This window comes from Strigops habroptila, chromosome 7, assembly GCF_004027225.2.
Source record: "Strigops habroptila isolate Jane chromosome 7, bStrHab1.2.pri, whole genome shotgun sequence".
Lineage (NCBI taxonomy): Eukaryota > Metazoa > Chordata > Aves > Psittaciformes > Psittacidae > Strigops > Strigops habroptila.
Window position 1 is genome coordinate 29,064,061 of NC_044283.2, and position 26,130 is coordinate 29,090,190.

At 38.3% G+C, this 26,130-nt stretch overlaps 2 protein-coding genes across 3 annotated transcripts; both read right to left on the reverse strand.

Moving 5' to 3' along the window:
- Window positions 1-789: 789 nt before the first annotated feature.
- Window positions 790-5,896, reverse strand: PDCL2 (phosducin like 2). Its single transcript, XM_030492802.1, has 7 exons — window positions 5,796-5,896; window positions 5,284-5,329; window positions 5,023-5,143; window positions 4,455-4,545; window positions 3,347-3,490; window positions 1,300-1,508; window positions 790-953 (listed from the first exon to the last, which is right to left on the reverse strand). Exons 1-7 carry the CDS (start codon window positions 5,894-5,896, stop codon window positions 790-792), a joined length of 876 nt encoding a protein of 291 aa, XP_030348662.1.
- Window positions 5,897-7,228: 1,332 nt separating this feature from the next.
- On the reverse strand, window positions 7,229-21,105 carry NMU (neuromedin U). 2 transcript variants are annotated; one of them, XM_030493108.1, is made up of 9 exons: window positions 20,911-21,105; window positions 18,120-18,178; window positions 14,243-14,290; window positions 14,085-14,144; window positions 13,521-13,550; window positions 11,276-11,350; window positions 9,537-9,590; window positions 8,142-8,181; window positions 7,234-7,583 (listed from the first exon to the last, which is right to left on the reverse strand). In XM_030493108.1, the coding sequence occupies exons 1-8, from the start codon at window positions 21,035-21,037 to the stop codon at window positions 8,146-8,148; spliced, it is 489 nt and encodes a 162-aa protein (XP_030348968.1). In that variant the 5' UTR covers window positions 21,038-21,105; the 3' UTR covers window positions 7,234-7,583; window positions 8,142-8,145. The 2 variants fall into 2 exon arrangements, with proteins under 2 accessions (XP_030348969.1, XP_030348968.1); XM_030493109.2 differs by lacking the exon at window positions 11,276-11,350 and having other exon boundaries at window positions 7,229-7,583.
- Window positions 21,106-26,130: the final 5,025 nt, after the last annotated feature.

Below are 26,130 nucleotides of genomic sequence, written 5' to 3' on the forward strand. Positions count from 1 at the left end.
GGTCCTTTCCAACTCTAGCGATTACATGATTCATTAGCACATGGGAGATGGGGTTTTTTTATGATGAGTCACAGGAAAAATAACATTAATACTATATAGAATTTGTTTCACTACTCAAAATCTGAATCAGGAGTGTGGTCTCTTCATTTCACTCGTAGTTTTGCTTATCTACATCTTGTAACTGTAAACTGTTTTCTTAAGGATATACTTATTTTTGTTAGGAAGGAACAACTGATGCAACTGTCAGGATTCTAACTTAGTGGACTGGGAAGATTATCCTTGACACTGGAGAAAATTCTTGAACACCTATCTAACAAACAGAACTGTTAGTCAGTGGATTCAGGGCCAAATCTTGATTTTGTATCGCTATACATATTGTCTGTGGATCACCTTTTTAGTGAAGGGAACCAAGAAGAGACGTAGCAGAGTTGTGCTACAGTCATTTCACTGAGAATTAAACAAGTATCTTGTACCCATGCTGGATAAAAGGAGGAAGAAAGCATGGATTACAGCCCATCAGCTAACACTCTCCCTTTCCTATTCGTTTGTATGAAATGGAGAATTTAGACTCAGGGTCAATGACAGCCATCTTTATGCATCTAATCCGTTCAAGTATGGATTTAATTTATGTAAGTTTTCTTCCACAAAGCAAAACAAAAAAAGATATGAGTGAAAAAAAAGCTCTGGGTTTTTTTTCTTTCTTTTTTTATTTTTTCAGGCTTACCAAAGGGGCAGACCCAGTATTTGAGCTAATTTAGGTCAGAGCAGATGATCTGCGTTAAATTTTTCTCATGTAATACGTGGTTTCATCACATCACTGCTTTTTGCATTGGTGGCTTCATGAGCAGGAATATTTTGCACTGAAAGTGTCATCATATTCACAATGCCCTTTTTTGGGTTTTCTTCTAAGTCAGTTTCTATTGCTCCAACTTCAGCTAGTTTCCATTCGAGCTCTGTAAAAACAACAATTTATTCTGATAACTGCAATAAATTCTCACTTAAGAGAAAAGGACATTTAGTAAAGACTGAGACCCATCTTAACACCAAAAACCAGCCATCCTTGCAACAACCCAACTTTATCCCAGTAAAATATCTAACCATGAAATTGCAACTTTATCAATTCTTATCCAATGGTCTTATCACAGAATTACATAAATGAGTTCTTTGATTTTCACAGACTTTTTTTTTAAACAAAAATAAAAAATGTTTTCCACCTTTAAGCAGTGATCTTCAGATCTAACGATTACAAACAACATCAAATATTCTATAATGTGAATGATTTAAAAGTATTTCTCATACCTTCTACTTTAAGATACATTCCTCCACATTGAACTACTCCGATGAACCTGCCTTTTATTTCACCAGTTTTATATACAAGTAGTGTGGGTAAACAGCTGTCCTGGTAATTCTGAATGCAGCTGTTCACAGCAGCCTTGAGAAACTTGACTTCTGGAAACTTTCTGGCCAGCAGGCTGAGGTATTTGTTAATCAGTGAACACATTGGGATGCTAGAAAAGAAGAAGAAAGCACAATGACACTGCTGGTGTAAATGATTTGTAAAATAAAGTTATTAAAAATAAAGCTTTTGAAGAATAAATGTACCTTTTCCTATAGTCTGCTTCTACTGTAATTTGTTATAAGGACTGCGCCACAAATTTTATTTAGCTTCTAAGGTCATTGTGATTTAAAGAGCCGTCCGAGTAAAAATACGTAATAGTCACAGTCTCTAAAATAGGTCAGTAAAGCTACCAAACAGTTGAGCATTGTGTCTCAATTTTGTGCTCCACTAAGATATTAAAGCTCATTTTGTCCATTTATGGTAGAGTTTAAATGAGATATATATATTTTTTTTTTAATCTATATAAAATGTAAAATACGTTTTACTTTAATTTCTTAGAGCTGGCTTTCAGTTTAACATTTAATTGCTTCTTCATTCTTTTAGTAAAATTTAAGTAACATCAGGGAAACCTTTGTGTAGTCATGTTATCACCATAGGCCTGTTCATGACTTTCATAGCTGCTATTTACAATACAATCACTATAAAAACCTCAGTTAAAAAAACCCAAACAAAACAAACAAAAAACCTCCAAACAGACAAAAAACCCATCCACAATAACAAAACAATGTTGTGGGGTTTTTTGCTCCCCTCCATCCCGTTAACCTTTTAGAAGTTAGGATCTTTGTTGCAAGTGGCTGAAATTAGAGGCTGGTTTACCCTATGGATCCTCGACGACTTCCCGCAGTGCCCTCTCGTGGCCAAAAGCAGGTGAAGCAGTTTTGTTACCGGCCACTAGAGACTTCGGAGATCTATTCATTCCTAACGAATGATGAGTTTTCTCACAGACTCGTATTTATGCAAAGTATAGAATTGGTTCTCCAGTAAACAAAACCAACTAAAAGCAAGAAAAGCTGCTATTTTCTTTCTTCAGATCTGTAAATTTACATTACTGTAATTTGAACAATTTCACTTTCACTTGATTGACCTATTCCTCATGGAAATAATACTCAATTCCTGACAATTGAGAAGAATCAGAGAAGCTTCTTCCCAACAGACTTAAGGAAAAAAGAGAGCCAGTCTGAATCTAAACAATTCATTCAACATTCCATACCAATTCTCAGTGCTTTTCGAAAACAACTAATGGAGTTGCTAGCATATCCTGAACTGATCATGGAAACCCTTTGACATTTCTGCTGGATCCTGCCACAACTTCTGCTACCATTAGAGAATTTACTGGGGAACCGATAAACAAACAAATTCCCATGCTTTTCTCAGGTTTTATAACTGAGAATTTTGCTATTGGGCTTTTGATTAGTTCGAGTCGAAGGGGAAATAAGGTAGAATAATCCTGTAGAGCACTCCTGCTGAGAAAAGAACCTGCAAACGAACTCCTTTTTACACAGACTTTTTTTAACACAGGCAGTGGACACCACTTTAGAATCATAGAATGGTTTGGGTTGGAAAGGACCATAAGATCATCTAGGCAACGATGCCTCACTAGACCATGTCGCCCAAGGCTGTGTCCAACCTGGCCTTGAACGCTGCCAGGGATGGAGCATTTACCACTTCCCTACTTTCTCAGTGAAATTCAGGAATCTCAGTGAGGTGTAGTGCATAGTGATAAGCATATGCAGCAAAAGAAATCTTTCATATAAATGAAGAAAAGTGATTAACTCTCACAAAGTCAGTTAATAAGTCAAGGAGGTCCCATTCTCTACGATTCCATCATCTCCAAACAATTGCTATTTCATTAGTCTACTGTATTTCATTTTTCTTGGTATTGCTTTTTAATTACCAGTTCAATTCTCTATATTGAAGTATTAACATCTTAAACAAGAATGTAATTACCTTGACCGATAAAGATGAATTATAACCCAAACATCTTCTGGAGCATTTGTCACTTCCTTTACATACTGCTCTCCACAAATTTCTCTTAGCTCCCCATACTTCTGCCTCCTCTGAAGACACTTCCATTCTTGCAAGCGTTGCTGCCTAATTAAAAATAACAACAATAAGCATCTTTGTAACATTTAAAATGCCTTTAAAAATAATATCTAGTGCATTTCTCTCAATTACTTAAAAAAAATGCTTTGAGTAACCCTTTAGCTCAAGGTCTTTGATTGTTATTTCAGAGCTAGAAAGGCTTTTATGATAATCTTTATTCAATAAGATAACATTAAAATACATTTTTTTAGTTCATCAGTATCAGATTTGGAAAATCTGAGTAATAAACACATTGCACAAGGATTTATCATTTTAGACAAAGCAATAAAAAATAATCCAGGTGCTAATTTTTTTAATTATTACGAATATGAGATTAGTTTGAGGAAGAACTATTTACGGTTTTAAAATCACAAAAACTGGAATGTAAAGCCAGTAGATGGCAGTCTTCATCTATAAAAATACTTGCAAGGTAGGGAAAAAAATGCCTTACTGAGATTAGCTGAACTAAAAGCAGCTATTAATTTTACTAACTGAAAGCCACTATAGAAATGTCCTTTCCAAAAAAGATTAAATAATACCTGTGCAATGTTGTTATACTCTAGCAACAATGCTAACATAGGTAAATGTGGAGTATATGACACTTCAAATATACAGCATCTCTAAACATACAGTAGCACAATACATCTTCAGCTGAACCGAGGATGTATAACAGTGGTTTCTGCTGCGGCCCCTTTGCTTTTAAATATCCATCTTTCAGAGTATAAACAATTTTGTTCTAACAAAATTAGAAAGTAAAATATGGTGTAACTGCTTCTCTTTGCCACTGGTAATCAGGAAGAAGTAGGACAGCAATCTGAGTGCTATTTGGTGGCAAAGGTGCAGAAGGTGATGAAAGGCAGATGCGTCAGCAAACATGACTGTTCAAAAGATTTTACGCTTATTTTTCAGGAGCATGTACATGTATGATAGCGGCACGTGCACTCTTAGTCTGGATAGAAATATCTTATTATACCTGTACTTTTCAATAGCTTCCCTATCAGCCTCATCAAAGTCATCTTCAGCTTCCTCTAATTCTTTAAGATTCATTCTTTCATATGGTTTCACTAGAAATAACAAACAAAAAATTAGTCACCGTTTGTTCCCCAAACTGTCTGCAAACATTTCAAATGTATGAAAAGTGTTACACAGGTGTGGAACTAATGGAAAGAAACAGATGTACTAATTTCAGAAGTTAGTCAACTTTGGCCTAACTCTGGGTAAGAGAGAGGAGATTTATTTAAATATGGCTATGCAGGAAAAAAACAGAAATACAGGAGTGGATTACGACCAGTTGTTCAGAATGTGAATCTTGCTTATACTGATTGGGAAAAGAGGTTATTCATACATCTTACACGCCATAACGTTTGTCACTAACTGTGTTGTATCTACGTTGTATGTTTAATTCAGAATCCTTTTTAAAATAACCAAGTGAAAATCACTGAAATAAAAATACAGTAGTTGTACAATGTTTAAGTTATTGAAAATACCTCTGCTTTTCAAATTTTGTTATACTAATGGCATGTATTTTTAATTTTACTTGCCTTCTGCTTCCTTCTGCAAGCGTAAAACCATTTCTTCAATTTCATCTTTCGGGTTTTCTTTTGGGGGAAGAATTCCAAATTGTCTCAGTATGTCATTCCATTCAGTATCTTCATTTGGATCCTGTTTTAATATAATGAAACAAAACTAAATCAACAAAAAGCAGTCTTATGCATGTTTTCAAAATCAAAACCAGCCCTTTTTCACTTTGGCACATATCAAGAATGTTACAAAAGGAAACTATTACTTAGAGGCTGCAATACCTTCACAGACCATTCCCTATCATGAATTTTCATTTGGCATTTTTCACTTGTGAACAGAAAACAGTGAGAAGATAAAAGAAAAAGTAAACTTAAAATGTAAGCATAGGTAAAATAATCAGTCTCCAAAATATCAGCTAAAAATTGCCTACAAGATGTATGGAAACCTGTTTCAGAAACACAAAACTATACACTGCTTAAACACACTTAAAGAAATACAGCTTTATACAGGCAGGATTTTTGTATCAGTATTGTGTTGCTACTAAGAATAATGTATTAGAATCATAGAAGCAACTACATTGGCAAAGACCTTTAAGGTCATCACGTCCAACTTTGTGGCAATTTCAATTAAACAGTTAAGATGGAGGAGCCTCATGCTATTTATGCACAGGCCCTGGCAGCCGCCTTTGCCCGTCATCTCCTCGCTGCCCGGCATTTTTTCTCTCCAGTTGCCTCCATTGAGGTGGTTGTCTCAGGCAGCACAGCAGCCTCCAGCACCTCTCTTCCCTACCTACCTGCAGCCTCCCCCATTGCCTAGAAGTTCCCGCCCCAACTCCCTCATCGCCCTCGGTCTCGGCTGCTGCAGACCGGGGTGACCCCCTGCGCCCACCTGCATGGCTGCCCCCGGGACACTGCCTCAGCTCATGGAGGCCGCTGCTCTACGCGGTGGATGCGGCTGTTGGGGCAGGGCCGCCCCACTGCCCTCCCCGGCTGTAACGGCAGCAGCCTGAGGCGGCGGCGGGCCCCGGCTGTTTGGCCCGTTGGTTACTGCTGAGAAAACTGATCCTGTGCAAAACAATTTCAGAAGAATAAAAACAAAACAAGCAGAAATAGACAAAATCCTGAAGGCTCCCTGCCTTGCCCTTCAGCCATGGCCTGCATGAGTGAATGCTGGCAGTTGTGTCGTGTAAGGCAGTTGTAGGAAAAACTTCAATAACCTAATTTAATACAATGTATTAAGCTTTTTTGTGGCAGGCCACACATTAGTTAGACTAGGGGTCATATATAACTGTATAACTCAGTTCATAGGTAATTGCAGCAGTTTAACTGGAGGCACAGCAAACTGCAGAGTGAAAACAAGCGGGTAAGAGGAGGAACAGGACTTAAGCTGGTTTCCTCCTCTGAAGCCATCTGTTTTCCCACCTACCTTATGAAGTTCAGCTGCTCATCCAAGCTTGCAGAAGCGGGAGCAGTAATGCTGAGGTCAATTTAATCCCTGACCAGTCAATACAATCTTAAAAAACCCCAATCCGCTTCTACACTAATTGCCTAATTGCTTAATACATAATTACAACCTGAACATCATAAGTTAACATAACCCTGGTGTGAAAACAAACTCAGAGAGAGCACCTAGGAAGACTGTGAAACTAATTTGTGCTTTTGAGTACAATTTCTCTAAGTCTACATCAAAACCAGCTGAGATTTCAAGTGAATCCTAATTCTGGAAGAATGTAAATAACACCTTCTTCCAGAAGGTGTTATTTAAGTCATCTTCTGAATGAGAACCATACTGCATCTGTGTACTTAATAGCTATTAAAAAAAAAAAAAGATGCCATTGTATTTCGTTTGAAGTCATAATATCTCTTCAAAACATGCAACTTGTTCAATTTCCTTTAGTTAAGGGAATGGAAATTCTCTCCTTTTTTTTTTTTTTTTTTTTTTTTCAGCCAGTGAAATGCTATTAACCTTAAGGCTTATGGACGACTGCCAAACTCCTTTATCATAGATATAGTTCTATAGATCACCTGCAGAGCAATTATCTTGACCCTGCAGAACGCCAGAAGTCCACAGACTACAGTGAAGGGAGTGCAGGGGTAGAGAACATCATCGTGAAAACCAATCCACACCTTTTCTTTGGCCTGCCTAGATAAGCTGTGATTTTAAAGACTGCACAAATCACAATATATATATATAAAAAAAATACAATAGTCTACATTGCAAACATTCTCATTAAAAGAACTGCCTTTATTTATAAGGGGAAAAAAATGTACGTAACAGTGGTGTTACATACATGTAACAAAATATACATAACAGGCAATGTCTGTTGCATGCACACATTGATTTTACAGTTACATTACACACAGTTGTAAACATCACAACACTAGGAAGCAATAGTTTTAATATGATTTTAGTATAACCAAAAGAGTAAAGAAACATTTGAATCCTTAACAGAATCTAGTTTAAGAACATTTACATTCTAGTGACTTTGTACATTAATAACAAATAATTTTTGTAAGGAAAACAATATGTCCATGTACTCAGCATTCCTGCAGCATTAGTTCTAGGTCAGGAATCTGAAATCCTGAAAAATAAGAAAAAGCATTAGCTGTTGGTATGATATAACACTAAATACCTAAATAATGATAGAGCTATAAAATGTATTAGGAAACAGAGCATTATAATATTGGCATACTTTTTTATATCCTCCAAATAGTTGACTGCTTTTGAATTAAATTCTGAAGGCTGGACTTAGTTTCAGTTTCTTATGTAAGATTATCGCCAGGATGTTGGTTTACTTCTCAGTATGTATTTGACAGGTAGTTGAATCAGTTCTTCCTGGCATATACTTACCATCATTGCTAAATTTTCAAACTGTTTTTGAATCTCAGATATTTTCCGTTTCTTGCTGCCTGAAACACCCCTGTGTTCTCTGTTCTAGGAACTGAGTACCTACAGCTTCTATTCACTTCATCTGAAGATATGTTAATTTAACACATATGGGAGAAGTTTGTAGAAATCTAAGTTGGCTACACAGTCAAAGGCTTTCTGAGACTACTTCTCAACATAAATATTGTGGCCTATTTGTACAAAAATAAACTCATTTAAATGTAGATTATCATTAAGAATATTAAATAAATACCTCCTTAACGAAAATCCACTGATCTCCTTCCATTGCGTGGCTGAAAGAAAAATATTCAATACATGATCTGTAAACAAATCCCCACACAACTTAGTGTGTATGGAAACTGGTAAACTTCTCAGTTCTGTCAACTTAATCATCATTAAATATAAACCTGAGACCAGTTATTGTTTAGTGTATATCCACCTCTGGAAGAGAATTAGAGAATATAATTCTCTGTGTATAGATTGAAGAATGAATTATGCCCATCTTGTATGATTTTGTAAGGGGGAGAAAGCCACAAGAAGGCACTCTAAGAGACCATTATCCATCGTTCTTTTTTCATTTTCTTAAAATGTGCTTTCAGACTGTTGTTATTGCATTATAAGTGTTTGTTGCAATTAACAAACAAATAAATGTCACTCAATGATTTTATTTTTAGATTGTGTTCATTAACATAGGCAAAGAGTTTCTCCCTTTTCACCATAGTCATTCTCAGAAATATTTTCCACTACTGAGGGACTTGATACAATTTCTCCTAAAGCTGCTAAAAAAGTGTCTTTCTAAGCTTAATGAGGATTTGTTTTTTACTCTGGCATCGTGAATGCACCGCTAGTAATATTACCCATAACTTTGGCCTGTCATAAGAACTCTAAAGATGCGAGCCTGGTACATAAGAAATGTAACCATATAAACTTGCTGTCTTTTCATTAGAATCAGAGAATCATTTAAGTTGGAAAAGACCTTTAGGATCATCAAGTCTAATCATAGCCACTTCTTTAAACAAAGCCATTACCCACTTTCTTATTTAAATAGGAAAAAAATATTAACCAATTTCAAGAGAGTTATTATTAAATCTGACTTGCCATCTTTAACTTGCTCAATATTGCTAAAATGGAGTAAAAGGACTCTGTGGCATGAAAGATGAACAGGGTAGTTTCATTCTCATGAGAATTTCTTATCTGGTTTCTAACTGTACTGGCGAAAACACAAGGGAAAAAGGAGGGTCAGGCCCAGTAGCTGTTTTGATACACTGTGTAAGCATGGCGTTGTATTTATATCACATGCAAATGTACCGTGTTGAACAAACCTTTAGAAGGATTGTCCGATATGCTATATTTTCTAGAACTTTCTCCGAGATTTATATACATAATGACCAATGACTTATTAAGGCATAGCATGGTATTGTGTATACACAAACATTAAGATGTGTACAAAAATTACCTACTATGCCTTTATTTTAATCCAAGAATATGTCTTGAGCAGATTTTGGGTAATCCTGTATGGTTGGATGCTCTTACTGAAAAAAATTCCCTCAGTCACAGTAATTCTTACTGTAATTCACTGGTTTCTGTACATTTTGATTTGTAATGCTTAGCACAAAATTCAAAGGAAAAAAAGTCAAACAAACCCTACCCTGTAGAAAAAGTATCCTCTGCTTTGAAACCCTCCAGGTCCGTGAAGTTCTTCCTGGGAAAAAAGTATTTTAAATAATGTCTACTCTTGTAAATTAACACATATAGAGAGGTTATTTATGCACATACTTAACGTATTTTTTCAGTACAATTATACAGTCTTGCCCCATAAGGCATGCTTTATGTGTATTGCTCCATGTCAGTAACATGTTGTCATGTAGATATAGCAGAAAACATATGAATGAGGGCCAGATTCCACCTCAAGTTTTGGCTTGATTCATGTTGCTTTAGAATGGTTCTAGTAACAATGAGCAGCCTTTGCCTTCAACTTGCCAGGTTTCATTACCCATACACAACCAGAGTGCCTTCAGGAAAGAGGAGTCTCTATGGACAAAATGGAGTTGGTCTTCGAACCTCACAGAAAGACAACAGTGCAAAGCTTAAATATCAGAAATACTTGGGCTCCTCCCAAGAATGAGATCCCAGACTGTTCCCAGAGGTGTGTCATGATCATGCTTTTAATTTTGACTTTAGTTCACCAGGTATACCACGATACTCAGGTTCTTTGCTGTACATAAAACATGTATGATTTTTATTTATATTTTCCATCTCATTCTAGCATTACCTGGCTTTGAAATACCCATCTCAGATCTATAATCCATTCAGTACTATAGTTTTTTTGTATTTCGAAAGGATAAAAATTTGTCTTTTGGGTCTTGTACATTGCCATTGGAGTGTCTTACAGCATCTGTATTTCATTATTTTTCTACTTTTTCTATTCAATGCGTGAACAAAAACAAAACCAAATAAGCGAAAAAATAGGCAGCTTTTGCAAGTTAAGGAAATTGATCTAGGACATAAAAGGAATCAAGACTACAATGGCTAACATGGAATTGTGATTTATGTTAATATATCATTCTCTGCTTATGGACAGGTGCCTCAAAGAAGTTTACCTAGTTTTCTTGTTTGATTTCATGTCAGAAGGTTAGTATTAGAAAACAACTGAAGCTAAAATCTGTCTTCATTGTAACATCCACCTTCTGATCTTCCAAGAGATATTAAAAAATAATTGTAATGCATATGCATGTATATTCACAAACCTGCCTGTATATATGTATACAGAAACATAAGAATTTGTGAAGAAGTATGGTTATTTAGAGTTCTATTTTAATGTCTACCCTCTGAAAGTTATGTTGTTCAGTGTCTTAGACGGACTTGACAATAAAATTTGTATTAATCTGCACCTGAAGTTAAACAGTAAAATTGCCTATAAATTACTTGGCAATTCTTAGAGCTGTAGGCCATAAATAATACACATTTAAGGAGTAGATATTATTAGAATTCTGAACAGGAGGGGACAGAGGGGAGGTATGGAAGAACCCCCTAGAAAACATAACTTCAATGCAATATATTTGCATATATAAAATTTGAAAGGCTTTTTCTTTTTATAAAAGGACTAACAGATCCATTTTGATACATAGGTTCTGTGTTCTACCACTGATCTATGTTAAGCGTATGTTACTTCAGCAGTTTTTGGTTTAAAATGTTAAGTACCAGGAGGGTTATTTTTCACTAATTAAAGAATAGAAAACCCTCATGTTTCTAATGCAAATGTATTAGAGTGATATTAAATAATGAAAATAAAAGTTACGGGCAGAAAGGTCTACAAGGACATTTTTAGAAGAGGTAATGAATCACAAAGTGTGAGAACGCAAGTATACAGAGTTTAAGATTACATACGTCTAGTTTGTATCTCTTCAGTCTTCTCTCATTAAGCTGGGGAACGAGTTGCAGTAAAGGATGCAGGACAGAAGACTGAGAGGACATGAACACAGATACACGAGCAACAGTGAAATTCAGACCTTATGATGCAAAAAAAGTCTCTTCCTGCAGTATTGGCTTATGGACCAAACATGCACCAAAAAAACGACTGAAGATGTTAATTGAGAAATCTATTTTTTTAACATTCTGACTTGACAACAGGTACCAACATTTATATTTACACTGCAAATGTGACTCAGGATGATAGAGGGAAAAGCTGCGTCCTCACTTTTACTCATTGCAAGTTCAGAACTGTTTACAGACTTCTTGCCCAGACAATTACAATTATTCAGACTTTGATCAACCTCTGCGAGTGGTACAGAGAATATTTCCATACAGTACTCATGCTAACATTTCTACAGTTATCTACAATGGAAGTTAGCAGCTCCAATCTCCATTGTACTGAAAAGTCCATTTTACTTCAAAATAACTTAAATTGTAGCGTGAAAAATTATTTTTTTGCTAGAAAACAGTGTGCAAGAGGGATCCATTCTCAAGTAAAATTTGTAACCATGGCACTGGTCACTCTACCTAAAAGACAAGCTCCAATCATGAAATTCCTTGTTTTCTACAAGCCTTGCAGACAGCCTGGTTAAGCACAGTGGCATGGTGTGCAGCCTAAATGCCCCCACTGGCAAAACACAACTATGCAGGCTTGTGGAGAGAGTTCCATGGTGAGAAATAAAGCAGAAAAACCTATGTTCTATTAATCATTTTAAACCTTCAAGTCATGTAAATGTAACTTCAAAAATAATGACTTTTCATATCATACTTCTTAGAAAATACAAAAAAAGAATTACATGGAGTAACTAGAGTTAACAAAGTGTTAATGTACTTAATAGCTAAAATGAACTTGCCTACTTGGAACAAATTTTGTACTGTCTGCCTAAGGCAGGCAATGTGGCATCATAATATTTACGAAAGGTGAAGTCTGACATGAGTGGAGTAGTTCAAGGGCATCCCAGCTGGCCACTTGGGCTCTGTCTTGCAGTCAATGGAAAGAGGCTAATAAAGCCAAGGAATGATGGATCTCACCCAAGTTAGTATCTATGGGAACTGGGCTAGAAAACCAAACAACTAAACCAGAAGAAGTGAGAAAGCAGAAATCTCTGTGGGCAGGCATGGGCAAAGGTATCCAGGATGGAGACGAAGGGGGTTGCAGTAACCTCTTAAGCAGGAGCAACAGCAGGAACAGCTCATTTCACTGTGCCCTGATTGGCATTAAAACCTCCAGAGCCTCTGTCATGAAAACGCTGGCCCCTGTATCAGCAATACTGCTTTCTAGAAAATATACCACGTTTCTGAAGAAACGTAAAGAACAAGACAAAAATGGACATTAACATGTAAGACTGATTGTTAGGAAATGACAAAACATGTAAATGTTTAACTTTCTCAAAATCCTACAGTGCACAGAAAAAACACATAGATGCACAGAAAGAACAGATTATGTTTGCACTTTAAAAGCAAGAATGGATCACATGTAGTTTATTTGTTGGTTTATGACAATATTTTTATAGCAACAATACTAGGCTATTTTTTAAATTGTATTTTTCATTTAAAATACTATTCAAAGTCTGAGTGAGACTTAGATACTATTTTGCCTGGTACAAATTTATGACATGCATAAAACCCCATACAATTTAATGAATAAAAAAAGCTTTATGAGTTCTTCATATTTATGGTCATGTTCTCAGCTTCTATAGATCTGTATTGTTTCACTGAATACGTTATGTTCCAGCACCAGAAAAAAGCATTTGATCTTATTCTGAAATGTTGAAGCTGCAAGATTAAGATGCAGTTGGGATCCCACGAATGTCTGGATGCTTTTCACGCCTGTACAGTATTGATGATTTTCTCCCGTGTTATTAAAACACACTTTATATCTTAAACATGAAACTCCCATTTCTGAGCTTGATATAGAGTTGGAGAGACTACTGCAAAAAGGAATATTACCCTGGCTTTATGTACAAGCACACATGTACTCACAGGAGGTGCTATGCCACTTACCATGATGTCTGAGTTGCCTGAGTCATGAGTCTTAGAATAATGAAATAAGAACTGTTCAAAAAAATTGAAAGTGGGGGTTTACTACAAAACAGGGCAAGGGCGTTATCACTTTCTTGACAATGTTAGTGTGATTGTAAAATATACATAGAAATCTTACCCTTTTGGTGTTGTCTTTTTCATCTAAGCCCTGTGGGAGTAAGAATCAGTAGAGAGGCTTTTATTTGTTAGGAAAGAAAGGGGGAAAAAAGAAAAAAATGGACAATTTTGATTGCATTATAAACTTTTCAGTACTGGGTTGGAAGATCATCCTTCCTTGGCAGACACATTACATTTCTTTGCTTATAAATGTAACTACTCTTTTCAAACTCTGTAGAGAGCATTGATTACTCTCCACTAGAACAGTAGGTGGGTTTAGCAGATGCTCCTTTGTATATCCCTCGACTCTCCTAAGTACATTTCTTTCTCCATTGAGAGCTCATAATTTTTACGGTCTAGAGCAACAAAAACGCCTAAAACATTGTATCCAACCCAGAGATTATTTTCCAAACATTGGAGTCTCCCTGCTATCTTTAATATCTATTGGATTAGGACATACAGCACTTCAGAGTAAGAACTGATAGTATTACTTCCAGCACTGAGTGGCACTTCAGGTACTTGGTCCTCAGAATTAATTGTATGAATCAAGCTTCAGAAATGCTAAGTAGACTTTCGTGTGTGTTACCTGTTGTTTCTGGAGAAATCCCATGATCAAGAAACAAAGTTCTTCCAGTGTACTGGACACCTAATGCAAAGAAAACATGAACTCAGGTGTCACACTTCCAATCCTACTGCATATAACAAACAGCATCAGAATAATAGAGTAACCTCTGTCTGACTCACCTGAGGCTGGGAATCTGGGGATAGGTAGGCAGAGCATGCATCGTCTATCTGTAAAATTTCACACAGTCCTTTTTTAACAAGTCAGATTAATAAAAACAAGTGAAATGTATATGTTCAGAAACAGTTCAGTGCAGCTAAAGGCATGGCAAGCTTGTCCACCATAAGGAATCCTTATGAGGTACATTCATGAAATATTTTGCATTCAAGGGGGAAATAAAGGCCTTACCCACATAAAAAAAAAAAAAAAAAGTGTACTTGCTTGATCTGAACAAACACATACGTGTTCTTTTTAATCTTACCTACCTCATGCCCCTCTTATTTTTAACCTTCTAAGACTAAGCCATATTTTAAATTATGATTTTAAGCATCTCGGTTATGGACTATGTACTTAAATCTCTTCTGTGATATCTTTGAATTACACAAAACTGCAAAGAAAATGACAAAACTAAAGCAAGTGATCAAATGAGCAGTCCACAAACACAAGTCTTCCAATCGGATTCCAGCATCCCTGCAGGTGTATGACACACACATCTCTTGAATGATTCTATGTGCCAGTACATCTTATGCATGCCAGTCAATTTGTGCGAGTCACCAAGCAGGCAATATCTGAGGTTTGCACTGGTTTTCCAGGCAAACGAGGAGCCTTACAAGATTGTGTTTAAAGGAGGTGGTTCCCAAATCATAGTCCTAGTAAGAGATATATTCAATATATTTCCAGGGATCTAAACTCAGAGAGCACTGTGGAAGAAGTCATTGCTGTTAAGCTTAGGCATGTCTGCACAGAATAGAGTGTGACACACCTAGACAAAAAAACTAAATCAAATAAATGCACAAACTAACCAAAATTCCCCGACTGCCATTTCATCTGGATCAAAACAAGTGCCTGTTTAGCTCTACATTTTATCTCCAAAAATAGCCACATGTCAACACCCAGAGAAGACCTAAGACAAGACCAGTGGCTGAGTAAACCCCATGATATCCAGCCACCAGCGATCTGCAGTACAAGCACTTTGAGTTGAAAGTAGGTCTTTGTGATAAAACTCAGTGAATTTCTGTGCTGTGAATGTGACCAATCTCTCTCTGAGCTACTGTGAACTTTCAGCATCCACAATGTCCTGTGGCAAGGATTTCCTAAATACTGCAGGAAATACAACTTTTTTGTCTTGATCAGATTTTTCAAAGTTATCTTCATTCAGTACTATCATGATCTCACCTTGGAATAGTAGTGAATAAGCAATTCCTACCCATCTTCTTCCTTCTGTTCATAACCTCGTAAAGACAATTAATCACATCCTCCTTCTGTTGTCTCTTTTTCAGGATGAAAGGATCTCATAATATTGAATCAGTTCTAGTGGAGTTATTAATTGAGAAGGGAGAAGAACTGCAATAAAGGATATTTGAATTCATGGAATTCAAACATTACCAGTGCTGAGGAAAAAAAGTCTCCAGTACTCCAACTGAAGCAGCACAATTTAATAATAATGAAATAAAGAGGTTTAACTTTTCTTTCTATAACCTTAAAACTGTATCAATAACAACCTCGATTGCTCTGCACTGGTTTTTTTTTCCATTATATGTTTAATACTGTTAGTCCAGATGCCAAAAAGCTTTGCCAATCATCTTGTTCACACACTGCATTAAAAATGTGGGGTTTTGAAAATAGAGAGTAGGCACTGCATTGGATCTTATGATTTTGTTATAGGTAAAAAACCATAAACAGGACTCTTTAGCAAAGAAAACAATAAATGAAAAAAGCAATAAACAAGTAGTGCATATCTGAGTAGTTCAAGACAAGAGATGATTCATTTCTCTAGAGGCAATCTGCAAGAAAGCATTAGCAGAGATAGTGGGAAAGCTAATAGCTCACAGCATTCCCCGTTCAAGTAGTTTTTGCTGGTAACACATCTCCCTGTTCTCTTTTCTCTTCATCTTGTGTTTGTCTCTGGGTATATTAGTTCAGCTTCGCTACTTTCAGAGTAAGAAAATGCAGAGGGAGAAATCAGCAGTGAATGAGATAAATGAGCTGAATGAGTGAATGAAGTAATTTTGGAATCCTACATTAAAAAATTGCTGTTTCTTCTTGGTGAGGGATTTTCATTTGTTTGGGGTTTATTTGTTTGGTTTGTAGTTGGAGCTGACTCTTTAGAAAACTACCATAATTCTGTAGCGGGGCAAGCCAGAGACTGCTTCATGTTCAACACAATGCAAGGCAAAACCTGCATGGACAAAGCAACGGCTGAGGAAAAGCCACCATTTCTGTTAATTCCTTTTAAAAAAATAACAAAATTGTAATAATTTCTATGGTCCTTGATGCATCTTCTCTGTAATTTTCTCTCCCAAGTCAGAAATGTGGCCTGAGGGTGAGAGCTTGTGAATTGTTTGGGGTTGGTTAAATAACAAAGAAACAAAATGTGAGAGACAAGTAAAGGAACCCAATATTTAGTTACAGGGTTCCCATATGTATAAATTCAGAGTCATTCCTGGAAAAAAATAGGTTCGTTTAGAGGCAGGGCTTCTCTCGAGTGATCCACTAGTAAAGTGACAAACAGGGAAGAACTGACTCTTTCACTCCTAGAAACTCTGGTGAACTAGTATGCTTCCATAATCAGGTTAATTTAGGATATATAGCTATGCATCAAATTCCCTTTACTTAGAGCCTCTCCAGTCCTGCATTATTCTTGCTATAATAGTTTTATATTGCTTATATTATGTAATTTGACACAGAATTTAGAATCTAATGCATACTTTTTCATTCACTGAAATCAGCAGGAACTTTGCCTTGTTTCCAGTCACCATAGGGACAAATCCTTTGTTACAACTAGTAAATCTTGGCAATAAATGCAGAAATGTGCAAGATAGCATTTTAAATCCAGAATGTATGTAACTCTTTTTCAAAAACCCCTTATAGCTATTGGGTTCTTACTTCCCAAGAGACCATTTATTCCCAGGAGATAAATATCACCAGGGCTTGTTCAAGTGCCAGTCAAGAAATACATTCATTTTTGAGCCAATACCTCCAACATGAATTAAGGGGAGCTGTCAGTAAGGGAAGTGTCTCCTGTAATGGCCACAATAGGAAGAAATTCACTCTCTGCATGTCTACCCCTGGTGAGTCACTTGCTTTTTAATGTTACCAGGAGCTACAAAATTAAATGTCAACAGAATACTTGAATGTTACAGCAATGCCAGGACATGCAGGTTGGAGGCTAAACCCTCTCTGTATGTTATGTCCTGCTGCTCCATCTGTTACAAAAGGACAGGGAAGTACCCATGTTAACACACATGTCACATTCCAGGGTCAAAACAAATGTTCGTTTCAAAGATGAGAGTGGAAGTTACAATAGCAATTGTAGCAAAATGTTAAGGGGGCTAATTGACACAGTATGTTATCCTTTATGTAGTAAACTGAGAGGCTAGGATAGGACTAAATATGGTGTCCCAGCCCTGTGTGTAGAACAGAAGAAGCAAGAGGTAAGGCTGAATGAGTTGAAACAATTCCTGTGTATCATGTACAGGCTATAAACCTACTGAATGGGACACTTGTGTTGCTTCCAGGGACAGTGATTGCCTGGTCATTGACAGTTAAATGACAGCTGTTACCAAACATAACTCTCCATTGAACCAAAACAGTGTTTTCCCAGAATGATATCTCAACACCCAGCCTCAACATCCTCCTGGAACAGCTGTTCAGAAAATCTGGAAAATAAGGAGTTTCACCTCTTTGCTGATGTCAGGATAGGACATGTACAGGACAAGCAGGGCTGGAAGAAGAAACACCTGAACTCTGTGCAAGAGAAATACTGGAGAGTGGGGTGTGACTGTAGCAAGGATGGACACAGAGGAAAGTGGGAATATTCCCATGGCAGATGATGCTTACCTCTTTCCATAGCTGCAAATCCTCATCTGCATTAAGTGCTTGGGATGGCATCGGTGCACCTGGAAACACAAATCATGCTTGACAGTGCTGTACAGCAGAGGTCATTTGTCTAAGTATCCCATGTCACTGACATAAATAAAAACTCTGAACACAATATGATACCTAGCACACTTATTAAATGCGAAGTCTGAGAGCTGTGTGGTCCAAGAAAGTCTGCTGCCCCAGGTGTGGTGGGGTTTGTCCAGTAGTTTCTGCCTGCTCTATGTTAGCAACGCAGCAGGAGGCTTCTTCACAGGTTCACGGCAGATGCAGATGCTCACATCTTTTAACAGTAAACAGTGTGGAAGTTACTCAGGTTTCACTGAGGGTCAGGCTAGCATTAGCCCATTCTCAGTGATAAGTAGCAGGCAAGAAAATTTGCACAGCAGCTCTTGAATGCTAAGAACTGCTCAGGAAAATGCAATTCAGCACCTACAACCTTGAGCTTTCTGAGAACTCAGCTCACCTCAAGACATGCACCGCCAGTTGAGAATCTGGGTCCAACCTCTTGCTTTCTTGTATGTTACAATTAAAGAATTAAACGTGAGCTATGTAATGTATGCTTGCATATGAATAATGGTTGTGATACAAACATGGTGGTTTTGAGAAAGTGATAGACAGCACATGTGTAACTGGCCTTGTTTCCCCTCTTTGGTGTATGTGATGTGGAAAAGCTCAGTCCCTTAGAAGATTAAGTATGTTATCAATTGATTAATACTGAAGTGATGCCATGCTTGGCTTGAGGGCAGCTCCTTTCTCCAGCTCTGCCACCCAGGCTGCAGACCTGGAAGCCACTGTCTCTGGGTCACTTCTAGAAAAGGAAGAGGGCTTTCCAGTGAAAAATTTGCTTTTTAAGATGTTTTAGTTTAAGGAAAAACACCAAATAAATTAAAGGTATTACAATTCTCCTACTTTGTTTCCTATTCTTAAATTAGTATATTCAAATTGGAGTATTGCCTGCGATCAGTATCCTGATTACAAAGAGTAGAACTGGGCAACACTTCAAATTATCACACCTTCCCCCATAAACCTTTACCTGGCTGTCTCTGGGCACTGCTGCTGCTATTGCCTGGTTCCCAAGGCTTTCCAGGGAGAGCAGAAGAAATCCAATAGCCTGTAAAACTTAGAGCAGCAGGCAGGAAAGCCCGAATATTACAGCTTGCTTTTTTTGTTGGGTTGTTCTTTTTTTACCTGGAGCACAAACTTTTGGACAGAGAAGATGCAATTATTTCACCAGCTCCTAAGTTTCTTTAGCAATTTTCCACTTACTCACAAAACTCTTGCTTCATGTGCAGTCCCATCTGTTTTGTGCTCACACCTAGGACTATGTGTCCCTCCATCACCCTATCTGGAACAGTGCTGCAGTCTCTACAGGACATCCTTCTTCTACGCACATACACAACAGCACGCACAGGGAAACACTTAGTTAACACTTAGTTATTTCGTAATACACACAAAATAACCATAGGAAGAGAAGGGGGGGTGGGGAATAGAAAGAAAAAAGAAAAGAAAGAAAAAAATAAGGAAAAAAAAAAAGAAAAAAAAGGAGAAAAAAAAGGAAATAGTGCTATTGAGGAAAACAATCCTATTCAAAAGAAACATGGAGGAGGAAAGCCTGAAAAATTGACACAGTTAACACATTTGTTCTCTTATCCTTCAATTCTGCCAACTTCTAAAAACTCAACTTCTTCCAAGGCAGCAGAATGCCAGATGCACGGTGTCAGTGGAACTTCAACCTGGGATTCACTTCTTATATCTTCTCTCCACTGCTTTCCCTACACAAACTCCTGGCAATCATTTCTATAATAACGATGATGAAATACTGTGTGCCATTGCCTGTCCTTGCTCTCCTTTTCCTTCCTTCCCCTCGTTCACATCTCCAGAATTTATATTTAACAGAATGTTTTGAGCAACCTGGTCTAGTGGAAGGTGTCCTTGCCCATGGCTGGGGGCTTGGAACTAGGTGATCTTTAAGGTCCCTTCCAACCCAAAAAGTCCTGTGATTCTATACTGTATTTAGATTTCTTTGATTCTTGATGTTAAAAAGAGGAAGAAAAAAAAAAAAAAAACCCAATCAACAAACAAAACCCAACATAGCAAATCTGAACAAAAAGCAGCTGATGAAAGCAGCTCACACACATATAATACAAACAAAACAGAAATACTCCTTGCATGGCAATTTATTTTGTAATGCTGCTTCACAGGACGTAAGCAGTTAATCTATCTGGAGGGGGAAAATAGAATAGAAAAGAGAACATGTTTTGTTGAAAAGCCCATTAGTGGTGCTCATTTCACAAGCACTCCCTGCTACAAAATAGCAGCTTTCAGATGTAAGACATTTCAAATTAAATCAAGATAATCAAGTGCTATGCCTAAAGCACCTCAGCGGCTCTGTCCTTTCCCTCTTAACCTCACCACCAGGGATTCCTCATGCAATCAATATTGCTTCAGGTTGGACTAGATGGCTTCCAGAGGGTCCTAAACATTCCTACGATTCTGTGATACATCTCGTTTCTCTTAGCTTTTAAATTATATTTAAAATGAAATCGCTATGAACAAAAGCCGCTTCCCCAAGTTGCTGGAGTGAAGTTTTGCCGGGACAGGGTAATCCTACAGGGACAAATGAAGAAGCCCCCCCAAAACCACCCTTCAAAACCGTCCCCAGCCGCTGCCACCTCCTGCGCATCTTGCCAGAGCGGGAGGCTGCGGCTCGCTGGCCGCAGGAAGGGGCTGCGAGGGGGATGCTCCTCACCTTTGCAAGCAGACATCGAGGCGGCGAGGAGGAGGAGGAGGAGTAGCGCCGCGCCGTCCCCTGCCTTCCTCAGGCTGCGTCGGGAGAGGGCTGCGGAGGGCTGCTCGTGGTGGTGGAGGTGTCCCATGGTTTGTGCCGTGCGTGTCCCCCGCGCTGCCTCCCTACGAACCGCTTCTCTGGGCACGGCTTCGCTCCCGGCCAAACTTTTTAAATCTCCTGACACGTGGACGAGCATCAGCTTGGCTCACAGGCGGCGCCTCAGCAGCACTGCCCGCCCTGCCCACTGTCCTGCCCTACCCGCCCGCCTGCCTCCCCGCCTGCCTTCTCGCCCCGGGACAGACGCCCCACCTCCTCCGCCCGGCCACTTGAGACTCAGCCCCACTCCTGCTTCCTCCCCGGGGGGCACATCCACTTGTAACCCTTGCTGGGGCGGTGGGTGCCGCCGCTTGGCATCGAGGTGAGGGGCTGGGCAGGCTCCAGGCTCGTTCTCAAACCCCTCTGTAACAACAACCCATCTTTGAAAACACAAGTGTATAACAACACCATGAGCCCCGAGAGCAGCGCTCATGACTGACACAAACAGTGCTGCTGCTCCCTTGCTGTGCTCGGTGGTTCGGTGATGAAATGCCGGTGTCAGTGGGGAGCGTTCAGGAACTGTCCCAGCCCACTGCAGGGGGGAGAAGAGGCATGAATTAAATTGTCACACAGATTTCCCCCAACTAGTTGAAGCTAGGAGTGAAAACTCTAGGAGCTTGCATGTGGGAGAAGACATCGGTGGCTGGGCTGTAGGGCTCTGAGGATGTGTCCTGCCTGCCAAATGATGAGTTTTCCGAGGGACCCCCCACTACAGAGGTGTCACTGATTCCTGATTTTCCCCGTGCCTTGAATACACACACACAAAATGCCACACCATAAAGCAAAACTCAGAAATATGGTGATATTTAGTGATTAAAACCCCAATACTGTGCTTTTCAAGGCATTGTACTTGAAATACAGCTGCAGACCTTGTTCTTGGGTGGTGTTTATGCCTGTAGATGGCCAAAGCAACTACATTGTAAGATATTCAACAGCAGTCAGACCCCAAATCTGTAAAGACTCTAGGGCAGTTTAGTCCAGCCACCCCAGAAACACAGCAAGCCCTGGCTTACCAGACCTGCTACCTGAGTCTGCTGGGTTTTGGCTAGGGGGTGAATGTGAGTGGCAGAGTAAAGCTGCCTGACAAGAGCAGGGGCTGTTACTGTGAAACAGAGGATAACTTGGATTTATAAGTATAGCATTGCTGTCTTCCCTTTGCCTTTATCCTTATCAATTGTATATGCTACAAGTTGTGCTGTGCCACCCTCAGCACTTTGACAGGCCATCAATTTTGAAAGCTATGCCAAGCAGCATGCTAAGATGCTATAAAGTTCTCCTAGTAATCTCCTAGAACTCTCTTATTAGATTCAGTAGCAAAGCTTTCCTTAATATGACTGGGGACAGAGCTAATCCTTGTGTTGATGGAAAACCAGTTATGAGACCGGTACATAAATTAAAGAAGCCTGTACTTTGTATGTATTATTGTATTTATATCTACCCAGTTAAAAGAGTTGTTTTAAACTAATCCAAATAGAGGAACTGTATTTGGTTCTCATTTCTGTTAACAAAACCAGAATACATGTATTTAGAAGATATTATCATAAATGGGAAGTCATCAGCACTGAAAGGTGTCTATCTCCCTGACCTATCTTGATTCAAATGCATGAATCAATGTCCTTGGCCTAAGGAAAGATTTAATTTCTTACGTATTTTAATTACTACCTTCTTGTTAAATATTTAATAGGCCATGAAATAAAATAAATTACAGTCTTTATTCGAGAGTGAGATACCTGTAAATATTTTGCACCTGTTGACTGGTGCTGAGTGTTTTAAGAATAGTGAAAAAAGATACATCTTAAATTAAACTTTCAGTTAAAAGAGTTTGGATTAGCCCAGAAATTGCATTTTTGCATTTTAATACTGCAAACTGAAAAACATTAAAAGAGATTTTGAAGACTATGAGAAACTTTCCAGGTGGAAAAAATCTGGTCTTCTGTTTACCAGGGAAAAAACACCAGCATTTAATCCTTCTCTCTATGCTCAGACTTGTATTGTTCCGTAATACTTCATGCAAAACCCGAATTTTGTTTTCAGCAGATTCCTGTTAATGTGCAAAGGCAGTAGCCATTAAAATTGGAAACCTATTTGCACCGTGAATTGCATTGTCTGAATTCTAGCAGGCTACAGTCTTCCAGTACTTCCAACCCAGTATGAACTGCATTTCATTTCAGACTATGCCTTTTTACTAACAGCATCAGTGTAGTCTTGCATTTTTGATATATGTGTAAGGTAAACTGATTTGGGCATAACTGTAATCCTCCCAGTCATATACTAGAAGAAAAAATATAACTTTTAACAAAAGTGTGTATTTGCACTAAGCCCAAACTCAAGTTTATACAAAACCAATTTTTCTACTGAAACCTGTGCAAATTTTGACAGTGCAAGTTTCCCAAGCTTGAATCACAGTTTATAGGAGGTTTACATGGCTTATGATGGTCACCTTTACACAAGGAACTTGCTGAAATGCAAATGAGCATTCTTGTAAACAGGAGAAAAAATACATCTTTCTCTATTGTATCTGGTTTTGTTTGGTTTAATTGCTTGATGAAATTAATGTTACACTATTGCAGGAACAAAGCACATCCTCATTAAATGAGTAGCTTGGAGGATGTTTTGGATGCTGTAATTAGCTTCTTTGAAATATTTATGTTCTTCCTAATGTTGCTTGAATAAATGTTAATTATGAATAGTGGAAAGGAAATCAAACAGCTGAGTATGTGAAAACGTCATCTTCTCCATCTTCAGTGCACGCAAGGTCACAGGTATGTCACTGGATCCACTCACTGGCTGTGTACACGCGCGCACAGCCTGTGAAGAGGTCAATGCATACTGTTTTTTCTATGGCTTTAATTTATTAAGAATGATGAGAAATCATTCCACCTGCATCTGAACCTAAGCACTAAGAGAGGTTTTATCTGTACTGCACTTTCTTCACCAACACATTCCAAACTTACTGGAGAGCGCTTGCAATGGGTCAGTGTGTGCAAGAAAAACTTCATTTGGGTCCATGAATATCTTCCCTCCTTCTGTGCTATGAACATGTTGCATACATGGATTTCCTTCTTACTTGTTTATGTTCTAGGGAATTAAACTTTGTGGAGGAAAGCCTCAATAATTAATGTCTGCTCAGATACTGCACTTCTTCAAGGTATTCTCTCCATCTATCAATGACTAATAATGTGTAAGAGGGTTGTATCAGAACAGAAGAAAGACCCATGAGGAAAAGTCACTGGAGACTCAATTCAAGATCAGCATGTCTGAAGGGGCTTTTATTACAGTGATGACTTAACACAGAAGGGTATTCACTCAGCAGAAATCTCCAGGGATATCTCCCTACAAATAGCAGGCAAACAGAAAACAAAACCCAACATACCATATAAGGGATGAGAGGCCCTGTATTATCTCAGAATATTCTTTTTTTATGTTATCCAAGATAATGCCTCAGCTCTTCCTTTATGAATAAATAAAACTTAAATGACCTTTGGAGCCTCTAATGAACTAGTGAGGGGAACCTGCCTGAACTACTGGAAGTGAGCACAGAATCACCAGCCTCTGGGCTGTGATTTCACTAGGGAATGGTGCTGGGACTGATTGCAGCAAATGTTCAGGGCTCTCTTCAAAAGCCCCAGAATGTTTTGTATAAAAAGCCCTTGTGTAAAAGGAGATGACTGAGCCCTTTCATGACTAAAGAAATTTGCTCAATAGACACCAGTGACCAAATTCAGCAAAAACATCATAATCATTCCAAAATGGTAGACTGAATTTGGCTCACTCTATATAGTGAGACTGAAGTCTCCTGGTCACAGACACACAGCATGGGCCCAAACTGTGTAATTCCTCATTCTTTTAGTTTGCAACAAACACTTAGAGGTAGAATAGGAGATCTCTGAATTTCATATCTGCATTGTTTGTAGTCTCAGCAGAAAGATCCATGTTCTTACGTGAAAAGTAATGCATGTGGAGAAAATATCCCTCATTGTACTTATGCTGCAATGGGCAGTATACTAGCTACCATCACATAGAAAAGAGATACCAGAACCACAGGGACACCAGCTCACTTCTCAGTGAAGTAAAAAAAAAAGTGAAATAGGATGTTATGAATCACTAGGAGAGAAATACTATTACTCTTCTAAGAATTATAAAGACGTGCAAAAAAAAAGCAAAAGCCTCAAGATAAAAACCACTACTCAGCCTTTGCACAAGTCCCTAGTGCTTCCACATTGGATTACTGCAGTTATGATCCCATCATTCCTTCCAGATGAAAAGTCAGAGAATTGTAGTGAGTTCAGTGCAAGGTAAGTTTGACAAGACAGGGTCTCTTCAGCACAGAAAGCTGAAATTTGGGAAGGGATACAATACAGGTCTATAAATATGTACGTAGATATGAACAATGTGAAAAAAGTGAGAGAGTGACTTTTAACTAATTCTGCTAACAAGACCTGTAAGCCACGACTCCATATCCCTTTTGTTGTATCCTGAGATATTTCTGAATCAGTCCCATGGAAATGAAAAGCTCAGAGTTCCATTAGACATCCTTTGCTCAGTCCATGGTATTTAATCTCCAGCTTTGGAGTAATCAGATTTCATAAGAAATATACCCCACAGAAATGTGTCATCTTTATGGACTTGCATGTGGTTTAGAAGTGGAACTGGTCACAGATGACAAGTCTTTCCTACCACATACACGGACTTGGTATTTAAGGCATTTGACTTCAAAACTGTTTTAATTTATGGCAAGATTCTTGGGTCAGGTATCATTCTTTCACTATACACGTCTGTCAAGTACAGCACAGTAGCAATCCCATCCTTAGTTATTGCTTTCTTTGCTGTACCATACTATTCAGTTTTAGTACTTTTTTAGGTTGTATATTACACGTGGCACAGATTGGGAAGATGTAATAAACTTTAAAATGATTCATTCTTCTTTCATTCTAGAGAACAAACCCCCAACAAACTTAAGACACCCCATACTTGTCGACATTGAGAAGCTGTAGCCATATTTCTGGCTCTACTCAATAGCGTTGAACCACTGTGACTGGCTGGACTAGCAGAGCTGCAAGATTAACTCCTTAAGGAAGTTCTTAC